Genomic DNA, 22,571 nt, shown 5'->3' with positions numbered 1-22,571 from the left:
TTGCAGTTGCTGCCCAACACTTACCTGACAAGAACACCAGGTTACCTTGTAGTATAAAGTTAGCACCCAGAAATGCTCAGTCCTTTCTGTAACTCTATGTTCTGTAAAGGCTTAATTTAGTTACACATTCAGAACACGACCCTTGACACTTTAAATAATGCTATAACTTTATGTTGGTTGTATTTGACCAAAGAAACAGATCCAAGAATACTCATAGACGTGTAAGAGTACGCTTTATAACAAGAATTATATGTCAAGCAACCATCCGAGCATGGTCCAGATCAAGTCTGTAAGCCGGAACAGACTCTTTAAGTCCGGTAGTGGTTCACAAATCCCTCTTGAGAATCAATAATACAGATTGCAGGAAGATCGCAGGCTGGTATGTAGTCTTGTAGCTCCTCTGGAGGCAGACCCGTTTCCAGGGCTCTCCCTGTCCCCAGAACTCTCCTTGTGGGAAGGCCGCGAAAAGAGGTAACATCAGGCTAGACTCCAGCTGACAGGCTAGACTCCACCCCTTTATTATGTAAACACCCACCACAGACCAGCTCTTGTCAACTCGACACTTTTACACAACGTTTTAAGATAACTTATTAAGTACTTTTATTTGAGGCTCTTACATCTCTTATCACAATCCATCCAGTCATCCATGGTGTCAAGCACATTGGTACATAGGTTGCCATCACGAATTTCAAAACATTTTTTCTACTTGGCCCTTGGTATCGGCTCATTTCCCCCTTCCCGCCCCCCGCCCTACACAACTCGTTACCCATACAGAATTTTTAAAACCAAGGCAACAGTAAAATAATACTTGCGCATAACAGGATAAAACTAAAATGCACACAACTCAAAATGTGGAAACCTCCTTTAAACAGAACATTCTATAAGTGTACAAAAGTATTCCCCCAACAATTGCAGTTAAGTGAACACCTATCTCATAATCCTATAAACACATTCCCTGATTCATGAAAGCTTGTAAGCCAGCCACTTCAAGCCTTCATCCTCTCCGTGTTGAGTATCCAATTTCGACACTGCCCACCTACATCAACCCAATGATCTCAGGAGCCAAACTTTCTTTGATGTGAAGAATCTTCATTCCAGTTGGAACCTTGTGAAGTCTGCATCCATAAGCAGAGTCAAATCAGGGCAGGCCGCCCATAAAGTCAGCAGCACTACGCACCACGTCACCGGCTCAAAGATCTCATCTTCCTCTGGTTGGCTTCTGGTCAACTCAATGTGGGCTGCCTCACCAGGGTGCTCATTGGGTGCTGTGCCTTTGGACCATGGGCCTCATCACAAATTCTCAACACCCCTAGCCCTCTTGAGCTAGTCCATGACCTGCACAATTCTTTACGTTTCAGAGCAGCCATGTTCTAGTCTTCTTCTCTAGTATCTGCAAACAAGGTCCACAGGTGTCAGTGGCCAGAGTCAACCTCTTTATTGCTGAGTTTCTCCCACTTCCACTCAAGTGGATCCAGGTGGTCCCCTAGCAAGCATTTCCAGGTTCAGTCTTACAGAGGAGTTTCTTCATGGCTCCAATTTTTCCCAGCTTCAGGCACAAATCACTAATTCAAAATTCAAAATACCACAGCCCTCCAGGCAAACCTCTTTGAAAGCAAATGTCCCAAGAACTCAAAGCAGTGGGTGGGTCTTATCTTTTCAGAGCCGTTGCATGCCTGTCCTGTACACACTTAAAGCTCCAGTTTAATCGCTAGAAAATTTAAAACAGGAAGTTTTATTTTAAGTAACAATTTTTCATTAATAATCCACAGGTAGTAAAGACAGAATAGTTTTTATTTTTAGTTAGCTTGTTTCTTTGAACAGGGATGTTGGCCCCACATATTGGTTTGTCTTTAGTATTTGCTTCTGCCTCCCCCAGACCCCACCCCTTCTCTATCGGGCTGGGTTCACCCATGGCTTGAGATGGTGTGTGAATCAGTGTGGACAATGCCTCCTCTCCACAGAAGAGGAAACCTTCTCGCTTGTCTGCTACGTCAATCGTAATTGTGTGAGTGGAACTCACGTCGACTGTTTATTACTCTTTCACCTTCCAACATATCTGTCCCATGAGCCGCTGTAAACACCATAGCAACTGTTTCCTCCATAAAAAGCAGGCCCCTCGTGTAGCTGGAGCATTAAGGGAGTTATAGTGGCTCTCACATGAACCTCTGTAGGAAGCTCCACTGGGATGACGTGGTCACGACCAGGACGGTAGGAATCTCTACTGCCATCCCCTCTGGAGGGTCAGTCATCATGTGACTTGAGTAACCACAATCATGCTCTGCGTCTTCCCTTGTGTCCCGAGAACCGGTGTAACCTCTGCTTGAATAACTGTCTTCAGTAGACTCTCCATCATCTTTGGAATAAACATCCTTGCGGGAGGGCAGGGGCTCCCTCTGAGAGGGGTCTGCTTACCTGTAGCTTCCATGTGATGCAGGAACGCTTCCTGCATTTCCCTGCTGCTGTGCACTAGTCCTGGGAGTGTTCTGTAAGGAGGTACCCTGTACTTCCTGGTAGAAGGACTCTTCACTAGAAGTGGTTTCCTGGAAGCACTCGTAGTAACACTCACAAAATAGCCAGGGTCACCCACAGGACCCCCATGGGAAAAGGGTTCCCTGCTTCCTCCATAGACCCCGCTTCTACCTCTGCTTCAAGGACCTGGTGGTGGTCTACGTCTACTACGCTAAGTGTTGGTTCACTGGCTCGTTAGACTTTGAGGGTTTCTTCATCTGAGGACTTTCTATTAGTATCTCTGGCTGCATCTTTAGCATCCCATGGCCTCTTGAAGGTGACAAAAGACAGATCCTCTGGAATTGCTTGTTCCTCAGTCACTTGTCAGTACTTCTAATTTTCATCTGCATTTGCAAAATAATGCTGGGGTGGGAGGATTCTCTTTTGTTTCTGTACTGAGCACTCTGATGAAGAGTTGCCCACGCTGGAGACCTTTCACCATTTTCCTCCAATGATGAATTTTAGCGGATGGTGTCTGCTCTACAGCACTGTGACCCTGCACGAACGTTGGCGACCGGGTGAAGAGTGGAAGACGGATGCCTTCAGGATTACTGGGAAGTGAGCTGCTGACATTCTTAAGACCTCTACAGGCTGGCTCCTAGTTTTGTCAAGAGGTTTCCTGCTGGTTTAAGGGCTTTCCCACGGTCCTGAAATTCATAAGGCCTCCATGCAGTGAGTTTTCAGATGGGCTTTCAGCTGCGAGGACACCCGAAAGACTTTCCCACACTTCCGACAGTCGAAAGGCTTCTCCCCAGTGTGAATCGTTTTGTGGACTATCAGGTGGGACAAATCGCTAAAGGCTTTACCACACTGCTTACATTCATAAGGTTTTTCCCCACTGTGGGTCCTAATGTGCAAAAGAAGATGTGAAGATCGAGAGAAAGCTTTGCCGCACTCTTGACATTCGTAAGGCTTCAGCCCCGTGTGAGTTTTCACATGTTTCGTGAGGTAGGCGGGGGTCTTAAAGACTTTCCCACATTCCTTGCATTTGTATGGCATGTCTCCGCTGTGGGTCCGTACGTGTTGCCTGAGGACTGAGGAATACCCAAACGACTTCCCACACTGCTCACATTTGTAAGGTCTCTCTCCACCGTGGGTTCGCATATGCGTCGTCACCGCAGACAGAGAAGTAAAGGTCTTTCCACATTCCTTACAATCATAAGGCTTCTCGCCCGTGTGGATCCTTTTATGGACAGTGAGGGCTGGGGCCTGCTTGAAGCTCTTCCCACAGTGCTCACAGGCGTACGGGCTCTCTCCGCTGTGCGTTCTCACGTGCTTCGTGAGGTCCGAGGAGCAGTGAAAGGCTTTCTCACATTGCTTACATTCGTAAGGCCTCTGTCCTGTGTGAATCCGAACATGCTCAGACAAGCAATAGGGGTGACTGAAGGTTTTCCCGCATTCATTGCACGCATAAGGCCTCTCCCCACTGTGGGTTCTCAGGTGTGAAGTCAGATGGGAGGAACGCCCAAAGGCTTTCCCGCAGACCTCACATTTGTAAGGCCTCTCTCCGCGGTGTGTTCTGATGTGGTGATTAAGGTACGAGGAGTGGGTGAAGGCTTTGCCACACTCTTTACATTCATACGGCCGCTCCTCGCTGTGAGTGGTCCTATGTTTACTGAGATGTGAGGAATTGCTAAAGGCTTTCCCACAATCTTTACATTCATAAGGCTTCTCGCCGCTGTGGGTTCGTCTGTGTATCGTCAGCGATGAGACCCGAGGAAAGGTCTTCCCACACTCCTTGCAAACGTAAGGTCTCATTCCACTGTGGATCCCTTTATGTTGCGTGAGGGAGGCAACCTGGCTGAAGGCCTTCCCACATTCCTGACATTCATAAGGCTTCAGCCCATTGTGCGTTTTCAGGTGTCGACTAAGATGGGAAGAGCACCGGAAAGCTTTGCCACATTCTTTACACTCATACGGCCTCTCCCCACTGTGAATCCTTTTATGGATAATGAGGTTGGAAGATTGAGTAAAGGTCTTCTCACACTCCTGGCATTTATAGCGCCTCTCTCCGGTATGAGTCCGAGCATGCTGAATGAGAGAGGAGGAAGAAGTAAGGATCTTCCCACATTCCTGACACTGGTAGGTCCTCTTTCCACTACGAACTTTATGCATGGCGAGCTTTGAAGACTGAGAAGAAACTTTCTCATCCTCCTGACATCCAGACGCCACGTGCTCCCTGTGAGTTTGCATGTGTTGCGTGAGCAACCAGGAAGATCTGAAGTCTCTCCCACACTGCGTACATAAGTGTTCCTTTCCGAAGTTTTGAAAGGTTCTATGTAAAACTTGCGATGTCGGAGGACTATCGGGCTTCCCGTGTTCTTTACCCTTACGACCTTTCAAATGCGTCCCAAGGGAGGAAAGACCATAGGAATTCTTCCTGCATCGATTACATTCACAGTGTTTCTCACCAAGGCATGTTGTTATAGGACTGGTGTCCGCCCCACACACCACCCTTTTAGTACAGGTACTCCTTCTTTTAAGAGTTCCCAGAGCAGACGTTGGGCTCCCGTGGCCAAGGCAGGCTTCTCCACATTTCTTACACGGAAAGGTGTTGCAGTCAGCATCAGATACAACATGAGACAGCGAGTGATCTGTGGCGGCCCCGCCACGCTGACTTGGTTGAGATGGATTTTCTCCAGTAGCAAGGCTTTGAGCTGCTGCAGTGCCATCTGGGATTTGGCTGAAGGTTGTGTCACACCTGCTGCCTTCATTATTTCCACAGAGACTCTCTTCTCTAAGGTCTCTGCAAAAATTAAAAGTCAGTTGAATATAACCTTGCCCCTTTTTCTGCTTCACACACATGTATGAAGATACTGTATTGTCAAAATTCTAGTTCAAAACTATGGGAAGTAAGTAGATGAATGGCTTCTGGGGAAGTTGGGCGGGGAAAGGGGGAGCTAATAAAGAGTACAGACTGAAGAAAATGTTCTGAAACTGATTGTGGAAATGACTAATCAAATCTTTTTGATGTCACTGATTATTGAATTCTAGGACATGTGAATGACATGCCAATAAAATGATTGAAAAATACAAAATCAAAAAGATCCTCGGAGCACATGATCTTAACGGTGGTTTTTCATGTCAACAAACAAGTAGGATCTCTGGGGGCACAAGGAGGTACACACCACACAGCACTCTACCAGGTCAGCAGTTTCAACACAACTACAGCTCAGCAGGATAAAAAACAAGTTTGCTGACTCCTGGAAAGCTCTAAGTCTGGGGACCCCAAGGGGAAATTCCACCTTGTCCTGTAAGGTCAGTGTAAGTTGGAACTGACCCAAGGTGAACTGTACATCTCTGTGGGTATCTGCACATGTGGACAGATTGATGGATGATGGGCACAGCTATGTGGGTCTATCTAAGCATGTTGTTTTCATACGTATCAGGGCTTGGAATCCATTCAGGAAGATCCAGCAATTTCCAATGAAACTGAGGGCAGTGTCTCTGGAGGCTGCTGGACATCCCATCAGAGGGGTCACAAGGAAGGGAACAGACAGGGTGCAGTACAACACTGACAACACACACAACTTTCCTCTAGTTCTTTACTGCTTCCACCCCACTCCACTATCATAACCCCAGTTCTACCTTACAAATCTGTCTAAACCAGAGCATGTACACAGGTACAGATAAGAGCTGGATTCACAGGGAATCTAAGGCAGATTAACCTCTCAGAACCAACAGTGAGAGTAGCCATTCTAGGAGAGGAAGGGAAGGGGGGAGGGAAAAGGGGGAACGGATAACAAAGATCTATATATAACCCCCTCCAAGGGGGACGGACAACAAACAAGTGGGTGAAGGGAGACATTGGTCGGTGTCAGACATGAAAAATATATAAAGTAATAAAGGTTCATGAGGGAGGGAAGGTGAGGGGGAAAATGGGAACTGATACCAAAGGCTCAAGTAGAAAGAAACTGCTTTGAATATGATGAAGGCAACAAATGTACTTGTGAAATGTAGGGATGCATTGTGATAAGAGCTGTATGAGTCCCCAATAAAATGATTTTATAAAATAAAATAAAAGACGGCCATTCTCTGCATAGGATTCCTCAAACTTTATGGATCTATTGAGGAACCGGATTACTGGATTCCCTTGTGGAGATGGACACATGTGAAAAAAAGTCCAGCCAACAGTCAAGTCTGAGTGGGGCTGATGTTTCTGTGGTCTCAGCGTCTGACGGCCAAAATATGAATGCAGCCTATTTAACACTCACAACACCTGTACAGCCGTAAGAAGATTCTGGGGTCTGGACTTATGTGCACAAAAACATTCAAGTGTGTTTTAATGTCATGACACCGTGGTGTTTTCTCCTAGGGAAACGGATTCCTTCTGGGCCTGACGCTCACCTTGCTAGTCTCCCTGGGTCTTTGTGCTGATCTTCGCCGACGCGCCATTCAGAGACGTCGGCCTGCAAGGAGGACCAGGCGTCGTTCTTCCTGAATAGCAGCATCACACGGTCACGGGCCAACTTTTCCTCATCGTTCTGGTTGGGAGAGGCTGGCACACCGAGTTGCGTTTTGCAAAATGAAACGAGAGAAAATAATTACTAAGGGAAGGCGGCTGATCTGGACAAAGAGGACATTGCCACGTTTCGCCGCGTGGGCACAACGGCAGTGAATGGAAAGTCGAGTTTGAGAAAACGCTTTCACCTGGATTAAGAGTGACGGCAAAAACATGTCTCCTTGGGAGGCATGAACCGAAAGGTAAGAGGCACAGCACACACATGACATCCAAAGAGCAAAGAGTGTTGGTGACCACATGTAGGAGAGCACACATGGGAGAGCACAGGTGGGAGAGCACAGGTCAGACGGTACAGGTGAGAGAACACAGGTGAAAGAATACAGGTGGGAGAGCACAGGTTGATTGTACATGTGGGAGGACACAGGTGGGAGAACACCGGTGGGAAAGAACAGGTAAGAGCATAGGTCAGAGGGCACAGGTGAGAACACAGGTGGGAGAGCATTGGTGAGAGGGTACATGTGGGAAGGCGCAGGTAGGAGAGCAAAGGTAAGAAAGCACAGGTGACAGAGCAGAGGTGAGAAAGCACAGGAGAGAGGGCACATGTAAGAGCACAGGAGACGACAGGTGAGAGAGCATAAGTGAGAGAACACAGTTTAGAGGGCACAGGTGAGAGAACACATTGGGAGGGCACAAGAGGGAGAGCACAGGTGAGAGGGCACAGGTGAGAGAACACAGATGGGAGAGCACAGGTGAGAGAACACAGGTGGGAGGGCACAAGTGAGAGAACACAGGTGAGAGGGCACAGGTGAGAGAACACAGGTGAGAGGGCACAGGTGAGAGAACACATTGGGAGGACACAAGAGGGAGAGCACAGGTGAGAGGGCACAGGTGAGAGAACACAGGTGGGAGGGCACAGGTGAGAACACATTGGGAGGGCACAAGAGGGAGAGCACAGGTGAGAGGGCACAGGTGAGAGAACACAGGTAAGAGGGCACAGGTGAGAACACATTGGGAGGGCACAAGAGGGAGAGCACAGGTGAGAGAACACAGGTGGGAGGGCACAGGTGAGAGAACACAGATGGGAGAGCACATGTGAGAGAACACAAGTGGGAGGGCACAGTTGAGAGAACACAGGTGAGAGGGCACAGGTGAGAGAACACATTGGGAGGGCACAAGAGGGAGAGCACAGGTGAGAGAGCACAGGTGGGAGGGCACAGCTGAAAACTCCGAGTCTCACCCTGTCTTTACCGTCCCCCGGCCCTGAACTTGACGCCATCACCTAAAACACTGTGAATGGAGCCTCTGAGTTTCTCACCACAAGAAAATGGAAGCTCACGGCGACACAGGTGGCCCCGTTTATTGCAAAAGGAGTGTATCTGAGGTCCACAGACCAGGGGACGGTGCCCGTGTGACCAATCCCTCTAGGTTGCCCTTCAGCACAAGACGTGGAAGCAAAGTCAATGAAGATACCAATGTCCAGTAACTGTATGTTAAAAGGTGGGGCAGCGGGGAATGAGCTGATACCCAGGGCTCAATTTGAAAGGAAATGCTTTGAAAACGATGATGGCAATGAACGTACACATGTGCTCGACACAATGCATGCTGGATGGATTGTAGTAAGAGCTGTATGAGCCCCCAATAAAATGATTTATTAAAAAAATGATGACGGCAACATAAGCACAGACGTGCTTGACAGGATGGATGGATGGATGTGTGGATTGTGATAAGAGTTGCAAGAGCCCCTGATAAAAATGATTAATAAAAACCCCAAAGAACAAACCAAGACAAGACCCATTCTTCCGACGTCATTCTCACCGACGGAGGCCAGGTGGGTCAGCGTCTCCATCATCACGTCCCTGTAGAGTCTCCTCTGAGCGAGGTCCAGCAGAGCCCACTCCTCCTGGCTGAAGACCACGGCCACATCCTCAGGGACCACGGAGCCCTGAAACAGCCCACACGCTCTGGGTCAGGAAGCTCCCACGTCGCCCCATGTGCCCAAGAGCTCAGTGTGCAGCAGACCCCACAGGCGTCTCTACCAAGGACCACCCTTAGGATATACCACCACCCTCCTCTGTTCGCCAACCGCAAAGACTTCCTCAAGGACAGCATGTGCTCCCAAAGCCTCACAGCACACGGAAGCCATGCCTCCACGGTGCACTGCCCGTCGGGGAAGTCTTTCCCCGTCTGTTACGGCCCAGGACAGGGAGAAATGCCACCTCATCACTTTCACAAGCACACACAGCCACACCTCCGCCCAAGAGCAATCTCCACAAAGCACAGGGGCAATCCCCTGGGACAGACAAGGTTGACTGAGCCAACCCGGCCAGCAAGAACGTGTGGGATTCCTCAGGGCGCAGTCTGATTGGACGGCAAAGAGATCAATGGCCTTGTATGGCCCAAACCCCCCTCTCTTCCTCTCTGGTGATCAGACCACCATGCTGCTGCTGTAGCTAGCTGTCGGCCTCCACTTATGAGCTGCTCCACCTCTGGGACAGCCAACCCGAGGATCCTGTGCTAGAGCTTGAGGTTCCTCAGAGACCGGCTTCTCCACAGCTGGTGCACATGCTTGAGCCGGAGACTGGTGGGTCCTGAAGTCCTGCATTGCTTGAGTTCCATATTCCATCCGGGCCTGCTTTTCTAAGCTCCTGAGCTGCTGTTGGTGACCCGCCCTGCTGTGTGCTGCCAGTGGGCAGACTCTGCCTGCCTTGTCCGATGGAGACCCAGCTGTCTGCTTCCTTGACCTTGGGCCAGGCAGCCCTCCAGAGTTGAAGGACTTCCAGTCTATTAACTTCTATGGAAGTGAGTTGAACTGAGCCCTCTGTCCTGCTGTGTGGACTGATTAGCTGTTATAGTCCTTTGTGCTGTATAAACCTACACACACACACACACACACACAAAACCCTAAGTGTCCTGGTTTTGTTTCTCTAGAGAACTCTGCCCAACACTTCAATCAACCCCTGCTGAGCCAAGAAAAAGAAGCAGGTGGACTCATCTTGAAGGATTAATTTCTCCATGATGTCCTTCCTCTCTACGGACATTGTCTAGTGGCTGCTCGGCCGGTTCCTGCTCAGTAAAGCCTTGGCTGACACAGAGCCTGGCTGAGCAGGAGGGAAAACCCTGCTTCCTCTGCCCAGACCTGTGCTCCCTGGACACACCTGTGGCTTAGAGACAATCCGCCCCTTCCACGCACGGCGACAGTGACGTCAGATGCACAGATACGGATTTGTCTGGAGTTGGGAGCACACAGTGGATACCTGCCAAGTCGTTAATGAAGGAAAGAGAAAAACAAGCTGCCAACAAGCACAGCATCTCACATGTTTGAGAGTGGAGGGCATATTTCAAAGAAACTGACAGAATTCTTACATCAGACTCTCAAGTCCCTTCCTTATAAAGCAGTGGTTCCCACCTTCCTCAGGCCGCAGCCCTTTCACACACGTCCTCGCGTGGGGGTGACCCCGGAGGTGGGGGCATCTGCATGTGGACGGACCCGCCTGGAGACGGACAAAGGAGCAGTGTCTCCGTTTGTTAGAAATATGGTCTTAGGCGACCCCTGTGAAAGGGTCGTCGGGTTCCCAAAGGGGCACTTTACACAGATGCGGCACACTGGGGGCTCAGCAGCGGGGATCGACGACGGCTACCTTCATTTAGCGCGCAGGCAAAGGGAGTAACGTCATCAACTGAGAAATCACCCACTGCGTAGACAGAGAGGCGCAGGCAAAGACGTGCCGCCTCAATTCTAGAAATCTGCAAGCAGACTGGGATGATCCTGCCCTCGCTCACATCTCACACGCGCACGACGTCAGAGGGCAAGCATTAACTGTGGGGAACATGCTCATGATGTCACTGGATAATCATTCGCTTTTGGGAACACGCCATGAGGTCGCAGGATCAGCATCAAGGTTGGGAAAGGTCACGTTCGTGAACAGCACTGCAGTTCTTCAGCCACGATGCACACGCTTGACTATGTGACACGGAACGTACACGCTCAGTCACCGTTCTCACAATCACGAAACCATTCATCTTTCAGACGGAGCTGCTCCGAACGCTGGGCTGAGATCCCGGGGTCAGCGGGTCGGAACACCAGCTGCTCGGGGAAAAGGCAGGGCTTTCTCCCCTGTGAAGATTTACAGCCTGGAAACGCAGAGGCCCTGCTGCCCGGTCCTGGAGGGGCAGCTAAGTCGGCATCCACTCGATGGCGGTGAGTTTGGGTCTTCGGTTTCATCCACTCGTACAAACCACAAAGGTGACTTTGAACTCTGCTGCTAAGCAAAGCCCTAAGGACATTGGGGTTTTAAAAGCTGCCCTTTATCTCAGCCGGAGAACACTGCAAACTAGAATTTTTAAACCGTAAGGGATTCTACCACGATCGATCAGCATCACAGGGATCTTTAAAGGACCATCGCAAGATTACTTCAGCTTGGGGCAGGTTTAAATCCCTTAAAACACAGGCACGCCTCTGCACTTGGGCATTTCCATCCCTTTCACTCAAATCCTGGGGGTAACAATGCTACGGGCTTGATGGAATTTTTTCTGAGGAAACGGAAAATTAAAGTATTTACACACACATACACACACACACACACACACACACACAGCTTATATTTAGTCTCTACCAAATGAGAAAGCACTATCAACAGTCACATAACACCTGGGATGTACATATATGTACGTGTATGTGTGCACCTACGTGTATACATGCACACGTATACACACAAGTGTGTATATATGTACGTGTGTGTATATACATATACATGATCTCAGCCTAGGTAGGAGGTCGAGGATCATTGTTGGAGACTCTGTGTCCACACACAGGGAAGCCTTCAAGGAAAGTATTCTTCGGCAAAAAAACATCACACTGGCCTGGAGTTGCAAACATAATCGCAGTTGGACAGACTGCCCCTAGTTCCTGCCTGGATGACACCAGGGGACACCCCTCCTAGACCCATCTTCAGCCAGGAGGCCCCCCGACGGCATCTTCCCGACTCTCTATCCCAGGACAGGAGGGACAGTTTTCCAATTTCATAGCAACTGTTCCGGCCCCTTGAGGCAAATGGGGGAAACCACAGAGACAGGACAGGGGGTCTCTGGAGGCCGTGTCTCACCAGAGAGCAGCAGCGGGCAGATCGCTGAGGCCCATGGGGCCAGACCAGCATAACCTGAGACAGGTGAACCCAGGCACCCAGACGATCTCAAGGTCCCTCCTGGGACTGGGCACCCTGCTCCCTGCTGGGCTCCCCCTTCACGGAACAACCAGGCGCCCGGCAGTTCCCACACAGAGCAGGTCCGTCTGACTCACATGCAGGTGCGCACAGCCCTGCTTGCTGCAAACTCACCATGTCCTCGCTGCAGATCCTGCGCGTCGGGGGCACGGTCGTCTCCCAGCCCGAGGGATGGGAGTGGACACAGGGCAGAGAACACTCAGAAGAAGATGAGGTCTGACTGGTCCACGCACCAGCTGGCCAGAGATGTGCACTTTCTCCCTGGGATGGTGTGGGTGAGCCAGACGGTTCACTGGCTGAGTCGGGCTGGGTGTCAGGATGCAAACGTAAGCACTGTGGAGAGGCGGACGACACAGAGGGTGAAGCAGCAAGAAGCAGTCGGTCTTAGGGCTCTGAGCCAGGATGGGCCGGACGTCCACAGCACCGAAGGTGGACCAGGCCTGGGCACGCAGGGTCTGCCCCACCACTTTCTCCTTCATTACAGGAAGTTTAAAACCCTGCTGGACCCACAGCCGTGGAAGCTCTAGGGCAGTGGTTCTCAACCTCCCTTTCACGCACCACCTCCTGCGGTGGTGACCCCCCACCATAAACTTAGTTTCGTTGCTACTTCATCACTGTCAGTTTGCTACTGTGATGAATCGTCATGGAAATGTCTGACAGGCAAGATGTGTCATCTCTTTCTTTTCTTTTTTTAAAATTGATTTATTTCAGCTTCCCCTGGAGTCAGCGTCTAGAACCATATCCATCTATTGCATTTCCCAAGGACGCAGGATGTATTTTTGTTGTTAGAAATTGAACAAAACTAAACATAGTTAAAGCATAACAAAGTAAATACAACAAAAAGCTCTTCTCTTGTGCCGTCAACACTAGCCATTCACTTCCTTTATTGCATTTTACTTAATGTTTCTTTTCTTTTCTCATCATTTTATTGGGGGCTCATGCAACTGTTACTACAACCCATAACCTTTCACAGCCTTCACACCGCTGCCCCACACACGTAGAAGGCTGTACTGATATGAGAGGCTTTCACGGCACCCATCCTAGGCCACCACTGTCTGTCAGTGTGTCTGTCCTGCTGGGGTGGCTGCGGCCATTCTGCAAGCTTCAGGCAGTGGTACCTCACGTGTCACCATGGTCACCCCGGGGAAGAAGTTTTCAGCAGCTCCGGACTGAGAGCCGACGACTGAGAAGGAATTGGCCGCCCGCTTTGAAGGAGGGAGATGCTGGAAACCTCCCACGAGCACGCAGCCTGGGACCTCGCTCAGATGCTGACGGCCTGACGGCTGAGAGCAGAAGGCTGTCACAGACAGTGCTGGAGGACAGGCCGCGGATCGGAAAGCACTGAAACTGTGACTGAGGAGGCGCTGCCAGCTCCAGGGGGTCCTAGGGAACCCGCGGGAGTCAGCAGGCCCTGAGGGTCTGCATTTGTTCGAGAGGGGCAGAGGTGAGCGTGCTACCATGCAATGTATCTGACTCCTTCATTCGACCCTCTCTCCTGTCTCCCAGCCTCCGTGACTTTACCATCATCTTTACACATCATCGACGTACATTTGCACCTTCCGGCCCTTCAGTTGTGGGAGGCTGTTTTCCCCTGACACTCAATAAGTCTTAAAACAGAAAGAACTCAGGAAACTTGAAGATTCCATGGGCAAAAAACGGACGCCCGGTGGCGTAGTGGTTATGCTTGGCCTGCGATCCGCATGGTCAGCAGTTCAAACCCACCAGCCTCTCCCAGGGAGAAGGCCTGGGCTTTCTACTCCCATAAGCAACGCCGGTCTCGAGAAGCCACCAGGCGTCGCTGAGCATCAGCATGAACTCAATGGCAGTGAGTGAACGAGTGATGGACAAAAATTGAACGATGCAGGAAGCAGACAAAGAATGTGGAACGAACGCAGATTTCTTGTACGATAAGGCAGCAGCCGACCCAAAGCCCATCTGTAGGCCACTGGACACCCCCTTACAGAAGGTCGCGGGGAGGAGACAAGCCAGTCAGGGTGCAGTGAAGTAACGATAAAACATAAAACTTTCCTCTAGATCCTAAATGCTTCCTTCCCCCCACTATCATGATGGCAATTCTACCTTAGAAATCCGGCTAGTCCAGAGGATGTACACTGGTACAGATAGCAACTGGAAACACAGGGAATCCAGGACAGATGATCCCTTCAGGACAAGTGGTAAGAGTGGCGATACCAGGAGGGTAGAAAGAAGGTGTGGTAGGAAGGGGTAACTGATTATAAGGGTCTGCATATAACCTCCTTCCTGGGGGAGGGACAACAGAAAAATGGGTGAAGGGTGAAGTAGGACAATGTAAGAAATGACAAAATAATAATTTATAAATTATCAAGAGTTCATGAGGGAGTGAGGAGCGGGGAGGGAGGGAGAAAAATGCAGAGCTGATGCCAAGGGCTTAAGTGCAGAGCAAATGTTTTGAGAATGATGAGGACAAAGAATGTACAAATGTGCTTTACACAATGGATGGATGGATGGCTATAGGAAGAACGCGGCATCAGGACTGGAGGGAGGCTTGTTAACAAGCGGCGGTAAACAGAGAGCGCAGGCTTGCTTGTGGAAAGCGGGATGTGCAGCGTCTACTGATGAAGTTGACCTGTATAGACTCGCACTCAGTGTAAAGACCCAAATCCCCACAGCTGGCCCGACAGGTGACATCACAATCAATGGGGAGGTTGAAGCTGTCAAAGATTTAGTCTCTGTTGGACCCACAGTCAATGCTCACAGAAGCCGCCGTCCAGAGATCCAAAGATGCTTTGCATGGAGGCAAATCTGCCGCCAAGACCTCTCTACAGAGCACGGAAAAGCAGAGAAGTTACTTTGAGGACTAAGGGGCACCAGACCCAAGCCATGGTATTTCCGATGGCCTCGCAGGCATGTGAGTGGGAGATTGAATGAGGAAGAACAAAGTACAATCAAGGGGCTGTGTCGCTGCTCCGGCAGAGAATACTGAAAATTCCATGCACAACCAAAGATACGAATAAATCAGTCTTGGAAGAAGTGCAGCCAGAGCGCTGCGTAGAGGCCGGGATGGGGAGAGTCTGTCTCAGGTAGTGTGGACGTGTCGCCAGGAGAGGCCAGTCCCTGGAGAAGGACGTCGTGTTTGCGCAGCAAGAAGGAGGAAGGCCGTCCAGGAGACGGCTGAGACAGTGCCTGCAGCCGTCAGACACGGGAGCAGTGGTCAGGATGGGACAAGACTGGGCAGTGCTTTCTCTGCTGTGCGCAGCCTGGCTGCGGGTGAGAACCCCCTGGATGCGCCCAACAACCACAGACACGTGATTAATCCTTGTTCATGTTGTGGTGCAGATTTTGGTTTTCCCGCTTCTATTCGCCCCCCTAATTTGTTCTGAAACGAATTGCTACGCCCTGTTTTCCAGTAGCCTGGGATTCCTTAACACTCTGTATTTCAACCTGGTCACAAATCCACCAACAAATAAGTCAGGAACTCGGTTGCCTTTCCCTAGAAGGACAACCGCACGCCTCTGTGCCCATTTCTCTCCACACGGCCCCCCAAACGAGCCGACCCCCGATCTTTCATTTCCAGATCTGGGTGGAAAATGTTCTATTTCTCACCCGGCTCTTTCCGATCACATCTCACCCTCCCTTTCAGCATTTTCACTATCAGCACCCCCTTATTCACTCACTTTCCCAGTTTCCCCTTTGTAATCTGCAGCAAAGGCTGCAGAATCTGAAATCAGATGCCCATTTCCGAGCACCCTGCGAAGGTACTCTGCACCAACGTTCACGTGCAGACCAGCTCCACAGGGAGGAAGACGGGACGAAGGGGCTGTCTGCACCCGGTACCTGTGCTGAGCAAAGATTACCTGCCAACACCGCAAGGGAGGCTCTGCAGCAAACCAGGCACACGTTAGACACCAGCAAACCAGGCACACGTTAGACACCTCTGGGCAAGGTCACCTGAGCACGTCGGCTAGAAACCATCAACGCTGCATCCTACAGCCAAGCACACCCCATACCCTCAGCCACACACACAGCCCTCCCTGCCGCCCCTGCAAGTGGGGTGAAACGGGCTTTAAAAAAAAGGATCTGAGCTCGGCGGTTCTCAACCTGCCCAAGGCCGCGACCCTTTCACACAGCTCCGCACGTGGTCGTGACCCCCGAACATCACACTATTCTTCATCGCTGCCACGCTGCCACTGTGCTGAATCGTCAGGTCACTGTCTGATCGGCAGGATGCAGCGTCAGTGTGAGAAATCGAACATCATTAGAGCACAGGGATTCCTCACAGAAGCGACACGTCATTCTGGACGATGAAGTGCTGACGTCGAACGATAAACGAGTGACGCTTCGTCGTGAAGCAGGATGGGCAGCAGGGAAACAGTCTTCAGGCCGGGTTCCCACAGGTGGGCGCCTCTGCACGTGGGCGACGCGCCCGGGGACAGAGGACGGAGGAGCGGGGTCTCGGTGCCCGAGACCATCGGAAACATGTGTTCTGCGATGGTCCTGACTTAGGGGACCCTGTGAAAGGGACGTTCCAGCCCCCAAAGGGGTCGCGACCCCCAGGCTGAGAACCACTGACAGCTCTGGCTCCTTCTCAGTTCCAGCTCCTCCTCTGGGTCCTCAGTCTCCCTTTGCGGCCACTTCCCCTCCGGGCTTGTCGTGCTCCCCGATGCTTCCACTTTCGGGTGCAAGGCGCCCACCCCGCCCCCCACGCTGCAGGGGCGGCCTCAGACGCCATCCATCGACCACCTGAGCCCCTAGTGCCCGGCGTCCTGAGAGACGCGGGGAATTGCTAACCTGCTGCCGCCGCGGGAATTCCTTCCGCCGAGAAGCAGCGGGAAAAGCCACCCAACAAGCGCTTTCACGGGTCCACGGCTCGCGTCCATCCTCCAGAACGACCGACAACTGCCGGACGTGCAGGCTCCACCCGCCTCGCTGACAGCCCGCCTTTCGGGGTTCGCCGCACCCTCTTCCTCGCCCACGAGCCGCCCCTCAAACCCAGCGCCTCCGTCACGAGCTCGCGCGGGCCTCCGGAGCCCGGGGCGGTCGGCGAAGCGCTCAACGCCCCCCCAAAGCGGGCACCCCGACCGTCCTCCAGGGAGGCGACCCTGCCCCCCGCGTCCCCCTCAGGGCCGGCGCGTGTTCGCCCCCGGCGCGGACACCTCAGGGGACGCCGCAGGGACCCGCCGCGGACCGTCCGTCCGTCTGTCCGTCCGCCCCGCCGCACAGGGGGCCGACCCGGAACGGGGACCGGAAACCGCCGGGGCCGCGTCCCCGCCGAGCCCGGTCCCCTCAGGCCTGAGGGCCGCAGCGCGGTCAGGGCCGCCGTCCCCTCCCCGCCCCGCCGCCCGCCTGCGCCCGCGGGCCGGCCCGGAGCCCCCTCCCCGCGCCCGAGACGCTCGGGGCCCCGACTCCGCACGCGCCCCGCCCCCCGGGCCCCGGCGGGGACGCGGCACCTGAGGCGGCACCGAGACGCGCAGCTGCGCCCGGCTTCTCGGCGTCCGCGCGGCGCGGCGGGTCGGGGGGCGGGAGGGGCGCGGGGGCGGCGCCCGCACCGGGGACGGGGCACCGGGCTCTGCGGACGCGGGAAACCGACACGCACCTTGCGAGCGCCGGTCCGCTGCGGGCTGCCGGGCGGGGAGGGCACCTCCGCTTCCGGTGTGAGGCCCGCGGGAGCAGCACTAGAGCGCGTCCGGGCGGAAACGCGAACCGCTCCGACTGCTGCGAGCAAGGTTCCGCGGCGCCCGCGTGCACGAGCGCACACGGGTGAGACTCGCGCGCGTCACGGACTGCAAGGTCACGCGCAGTCATGTCGGCATCGCAGGTTCGGAAGCGCCGCCGCCGTCGGAGCGCTCACCGGGCAGAGCTGCAGGGAGCACGTGGGCTCCTGGCGCTGGAGGGTCAGTGTTTCCACCCGGGCTTCTATTACAGGCACTTCCGCCGGGCCTCTGACGTCATCCTGCGAGGTGGGCGCGCCGGCGGCGTGAGGCGACGTCTCCTCGGGGTCCCGGCACCTTCGGGGGCGCTTCTTGAGGGCGATTCGGCGCGTTTTGCTGGGTTTCGCGATGTCGTTTTCCTCTGAGGGGAGCCGCGTGCCGCGCCGTCCCCGCCTCGCGAGGCAGCAGCTGCACGTCCTGCAAGTTGTTCTGCGTCGTTCTCCGCCGCGGGCGGGGCAGGGAGCTCGGAGCTGCCGGGGCCCGAACTGCTGACCCTGCGGTCGCACCTGACGCCCAGCCGGGCCTCCCCCGGGCGCTCCACCGAGAAGGGGCTCGCGTACCTGGTCCGGTCAGCCGGCCAGGAACTGCCCAGGAGGAGGCCTGGGAGGACGCTGCCGGGAGGGGCGGGCCGGCCCAACAGAGCGCGCCTCAGCACCGGGGAGACCCCAGACGGCGGACGCAATGCAAGGGCCCAGGGAGGAGGGACTGGACGTCCACACGGCCCCCACGGGGCACTGCCTGCACCCTGGGGCTTGCGACGGGAGCACAGCATGCAGTCTGGGGCGCCTGGGCGCTCAGGTGCGGGAAGACGGGTGCCTGAGGGAGGTCGGTCCCTGCAGACGACCAGCCAACAGCAGAAGCCTCGCCACGAACCCGGCCTTTTGCTGTGAAGTCCACCGTTAGCCAAATATCAACTCACTGCCATTGAGTCAATGCTGACGCCTAGCGACCCTCTGCGGGTGGAGGAGGGGAAGGAGAGAGGCCAGGAGGAGGGAGAGGGGGAACTGGGAGGAGGAGGAGGGAGGATGTGGGGTCCGGGTAGGAGCCCAGTCTTTCTCCAGAGGAGCTGCAGGTGGTTCCGAACTGCCTACCTTGCACATCTCAGCCCAACACATAACCGCGGGCCAAATAAAGTTGCTCCTTGTAGGAAACCTGACCTATAACACTGCCCTATTCATGGTGCTTGAGACTCGATCTCCACTTTTCGGTGTCTTCTATGCACCCCCCCCCCACCTGTTGGTCATGCTTTTAGGGTCCAGCTTCACGGCTGACCAGGTCTGTCAGTGGTTATGCGTTGGGCTGCGACCTGTAAGGTGCGCTCCAGACGCTCCTCAGGAGACAGGGCTTTCTAAAGAGGTTCAGGCTGTGGGGAAACAGGGCAGGTGCCCCATGGGGTTGCCCTGGGTCAGAATTGACTCCATGACAGTGAGGTTTTTCTCTTTAAGGGCCCTTTGGACGTCATTTCGAAAGTATCCCCTTCAATACTGACTCTTTCTGTTCAAAAGTTCTCTGACTCTGTGATAAGGATGTTTAAATTGAGTCCAGGACTGAGATAAGAATAGTAGACGACGGGGTGTTTGTCCAAGCATGTGCAAATGTCAGCCTAATTACAAAAATATTCCACCTTTGTACACTGTAGCTTTTAGAAAAACCACATACTGTTACAAGCAGCGTTTGGAGGAAAACTGCAAGCTAAAGATTATATATATAGATTATATTATATATTATTATATATTGATATATTATATTAATATATACAATATATTATATTATACATAATATATTATGTTATACATATATATAGACACCTGGGCATGTTATGCCTATAAGCTTCTCTCAGGTCGAAGCTTGGGATCCACACTCTGTACTTCACAGTCTGGTGTGGTCGCTCAGCGCTGAGTCCCGGATTAAACGCAATAAACCTTGAACTGCCCCCGGTCTCTGCTCATTCTGCTTATTCAACAACCTGCTTACAACAACTCTTGTCTGAATTTCACCCCTCACCTGATATGTTTCTCATGAGCTGGACAAGAATGGAAGAGTGGAGACGCTTGTAACTCTGAGCCTCATCCCGGTTACAGTCCTCTTGTTCAAGGCAGTTTCCGAGCCGGTCAGAGCCACACGGAATCAACCAAATGAGAAGCTTTGATTGAATGCCGGCGACTGGGAATCAGCTGTCGCTCCATCCTCTCCATCTGTGCGCAGCATGACACGTGGGTTATAAAGCATGAAACACAACTGGGGGTGCGGGCTCCAGGTGGGAAGGTTCTGGGTGAACTTCCGACGTGTTCAGTCCTGGGGTGAGGGGTTCCTAGCCACAATTTCAAAACTGTTCGCTGCGACCTGGCAGGTCTGACTTCGTCAAGCATCAGCGAAAATGACAGAAGCCAAATCCAGCCAGTTCGTTATGAACGGCCAGTGTTCCACGATGAAGAATTACACCTAATTTTCTTGTGATGAAGGGCATAATTTGCCCAAGAGGAGGGCTCAGAGACCATGGAAACCCAGGACGGTGAGGGACGAAGGGGGCCACCCCATGCCCACAGCAAACAGAAATGGGCTGTCCAGGCCCCAGTAAAGGCGTTGAGAAGAAGTTAGCATGCATTAGACTCCTACGGGGACCATCCAATGCTGAGCACGCACACACCCAGATCACCTGGACACAGGTGAACGTAGTCTAGGCACACACGAGGCACCAGCGATCTAATGTCATAATGGCACCTCTGAATTCAGCCACTGAGAATGGCCCAAACCTCAACCATGCCCCCTCAAGTTTGGAAAGATGAATACAAGACACTGACCTCAGGCCCCTCTCTTGGAGATTGGGGGTGAGTCGGGCCTCTCCCCAAGCTCAGTGCTCACGTGCACGACCTCTTAGGGCCACCTTGCCCTGCCAAGCCCCCGCCACTTGCTTCTGGGACTCCTTTTACAGCCAGTTCCCACGCGAGAACTATTCCATAGCCCCCCACCATCCGGCCTTGCATGCTGAGACGACTCCCTGAATCTTCCCTTTCCTCCACAGAAGTTACCTGGATTTACCACGGTGCTTCTGCCTCGTGAATCCTTTCAGCGCTGAGAAGCTAGCTCCTGAGAAAAACCATCCCAGAAAGCTACCGCCAAGATGCACCAGGACCCACCTTCACGAGCGTCCAGAAGGCGGACAGCCCCATGCCCGCAGGTCCAAATCGCACTGCCTGCCATTTCTCTCACGTTCCCACAGACAGGTTTTAGTGCGACTTCTCCCCCTCAGCTTCCTGGTGGATGAAACCTGCCAGACTTACCTTCTTCAGAGTGCTTAGCGATTAGCTACACATTTGGTGTCTTCACTTGCTTCCCGTCCTGTTAGTCATGATTTTGTAATTTCCCTGGTCTTGTGCTCAGCTAAGAAAGGGGGTTAATTCCCAGAACTACCAAGTGATCGTTCCTAAGGACCTGGGATGCAGGAGCTCACAAGCCGGAGGACGGAAGACAAACTAGAGATGTAATTCTAGAGGTGAGGCGGTATCTGAGGGGAGAGGCGCTGAGTCAGCACTAAGATAAACAGCTCACTGGAGGCCAGATACACACTTGGTGCTGCACATGGCTGCTGACAAGCCACGTGGAGCTGGAGGAGCCACGTGGAGATCCACGCCAGCGCTGAGATGCTTCCACCGCCACTGGATCCACAGACTTCCCACCCAGTGACCCGTGATCTTCCTGCATTCAGCGTCATTGCATGTGCTGCGTGAGTTTGAAGGAATTTATAGGTTGGTACTGAACATATGAGATAATATCAGACTTATGGACTTGATCTGGGCTGGGCTGTTTTCTCAACATACAATTGCTCTTGTCTAGAAAGCTCTTTATTAGACACAGATGGACAACCTGCTGTAAGACGGCCGTCTTTCTCATATCTTTTTAACTGCTGACCGGAGGGGCTCATTTTCCATCACTGTCTGTGACACGACTTCCTTTACTCGTGAGGTTCTGTCGTTGACTGTGTTCTGGAAAGATGAAGGTTTTCAACGCCCAGTTGCTCGCAAGAGAACTGTCCCTTTCTGATCCGGCTCTTCCGGTCTGGATGCTCTGCTGGGAGCTGCTGGCCTTGGGCAACCCCGCAGGTATCCACAGCTTCTAGCAACACAGCAAGAGAGGCCACCACAGACAGACAGGTGGCGGAAATGTCGACCACAGCTCCTGAGCACAGGAACCTGCCATCTGCATTCAGCTGGAGGTGCAAACGATAAAACCTGAAATGGGCAGCAATCAAATGGTCTAAAAGGTCAAGGCCACACAGAGGTGGTGTGGAAGTTAAGGCCTGGTGATGCGCCTCCGAAAACAGCCATGGAAGACCCTGTGGGAGTCGTTAGAGAAAGGGCTCCAGGGAGACGCTCACGTGTACGAAGGAGCTTTGTAAACAAGAGCAATTGAATCTTGAGAGCACAGCCCAGTCCAGATCAAGCCCATAATTCCGATATTAACCCATCTGTCTGATACTATTCTATAAATTCCTCTTCAGACTCATGCAGCTCATGCAATGATGCCGGATGCAGGAGGATCACAGGCCGGTGGGTGTAGAGTCTTGTGGATCCAGTGGCCATGGAAGCAGCTCAGCGCCGGCGTGGCCTCCACGTGGCTCCTCCAGCTCCAGGGCTCTAGCGTGGCTCCATGTGTCTCATCAACAGGAATGTGTTGCGGGGAGTGAGTGTGTCCCGC

The 22,571-nt window shown here is 52.8% G+C and overlaps 1 protein-coding gene across 1 annotated transcript; it reads right to left on the bottom strand.

Moving 5' to 3' along the window:
- Positions 1–213: 213 nt before the first annotated feature.
- LOC142433133 (zinc finger protein 555-like) lies at positions 214–17,816 on the bottom strand. Its single transcript, XM_075538268.1, has 5 exons — positions 17,762–17,816; positions 12,304–12,522; positions 8,786–8,912; positions 6,856–7,006; positions 214–447 (listed from the first exon to the last, which is right to left on the bottom strand). Exons 2-5 carry the CDS (start codon positions 12,304–12,306, stop codon positions 309–311), a joined length of 420 nt encoding a protein of 139 aa, XP_075394383.1. The 5' UTR covers positions 12,307–12,522; positions 17,762–17,816; the 3' UTR covers positions 214–308.
- Between the last annotated feature and the right edge of the window lie 4,755 nt (positions 17,817–22,571).

Source organism: Tenrec ecaudatus, chromosome X, assembly GCF_050624435.1.
Source record: "Tenrec ecaudatus isolate mTenEca1 chromosome X, mTenEca1.hap1, whole genome shotgun sequence".
NCBI lineage: Eukaryota > Metazoa > Chordata > Mammalia > Afrosoricida > Tenrecidae > Tenrec > Tenrec ecaudatus.
The sequence above is the reverse complement of the archived record's forward strand: the minus strand, read 5'-3'. Positions and strand labels throughout refer to the sequence as shown.

Coding starts and splice junctions, on each gene's coding strand:
- LOC142433133 (XM_075538268.1), bottom strand. Junction 7,007..8,785: donor GACCCACCTGGCCTCCGTCG/GTGAGAATGACG, acceptor TCGGTGTGCCAG/CCTCTCCCAACCAGAACGAT. Junction 448..6,855: donor GACCCAGGGAGACTAGCAAG/GTGAGCGTCAGG, acceptor CCTTCCCACAAG/GAGAGTTCTGGGGACAGGGA.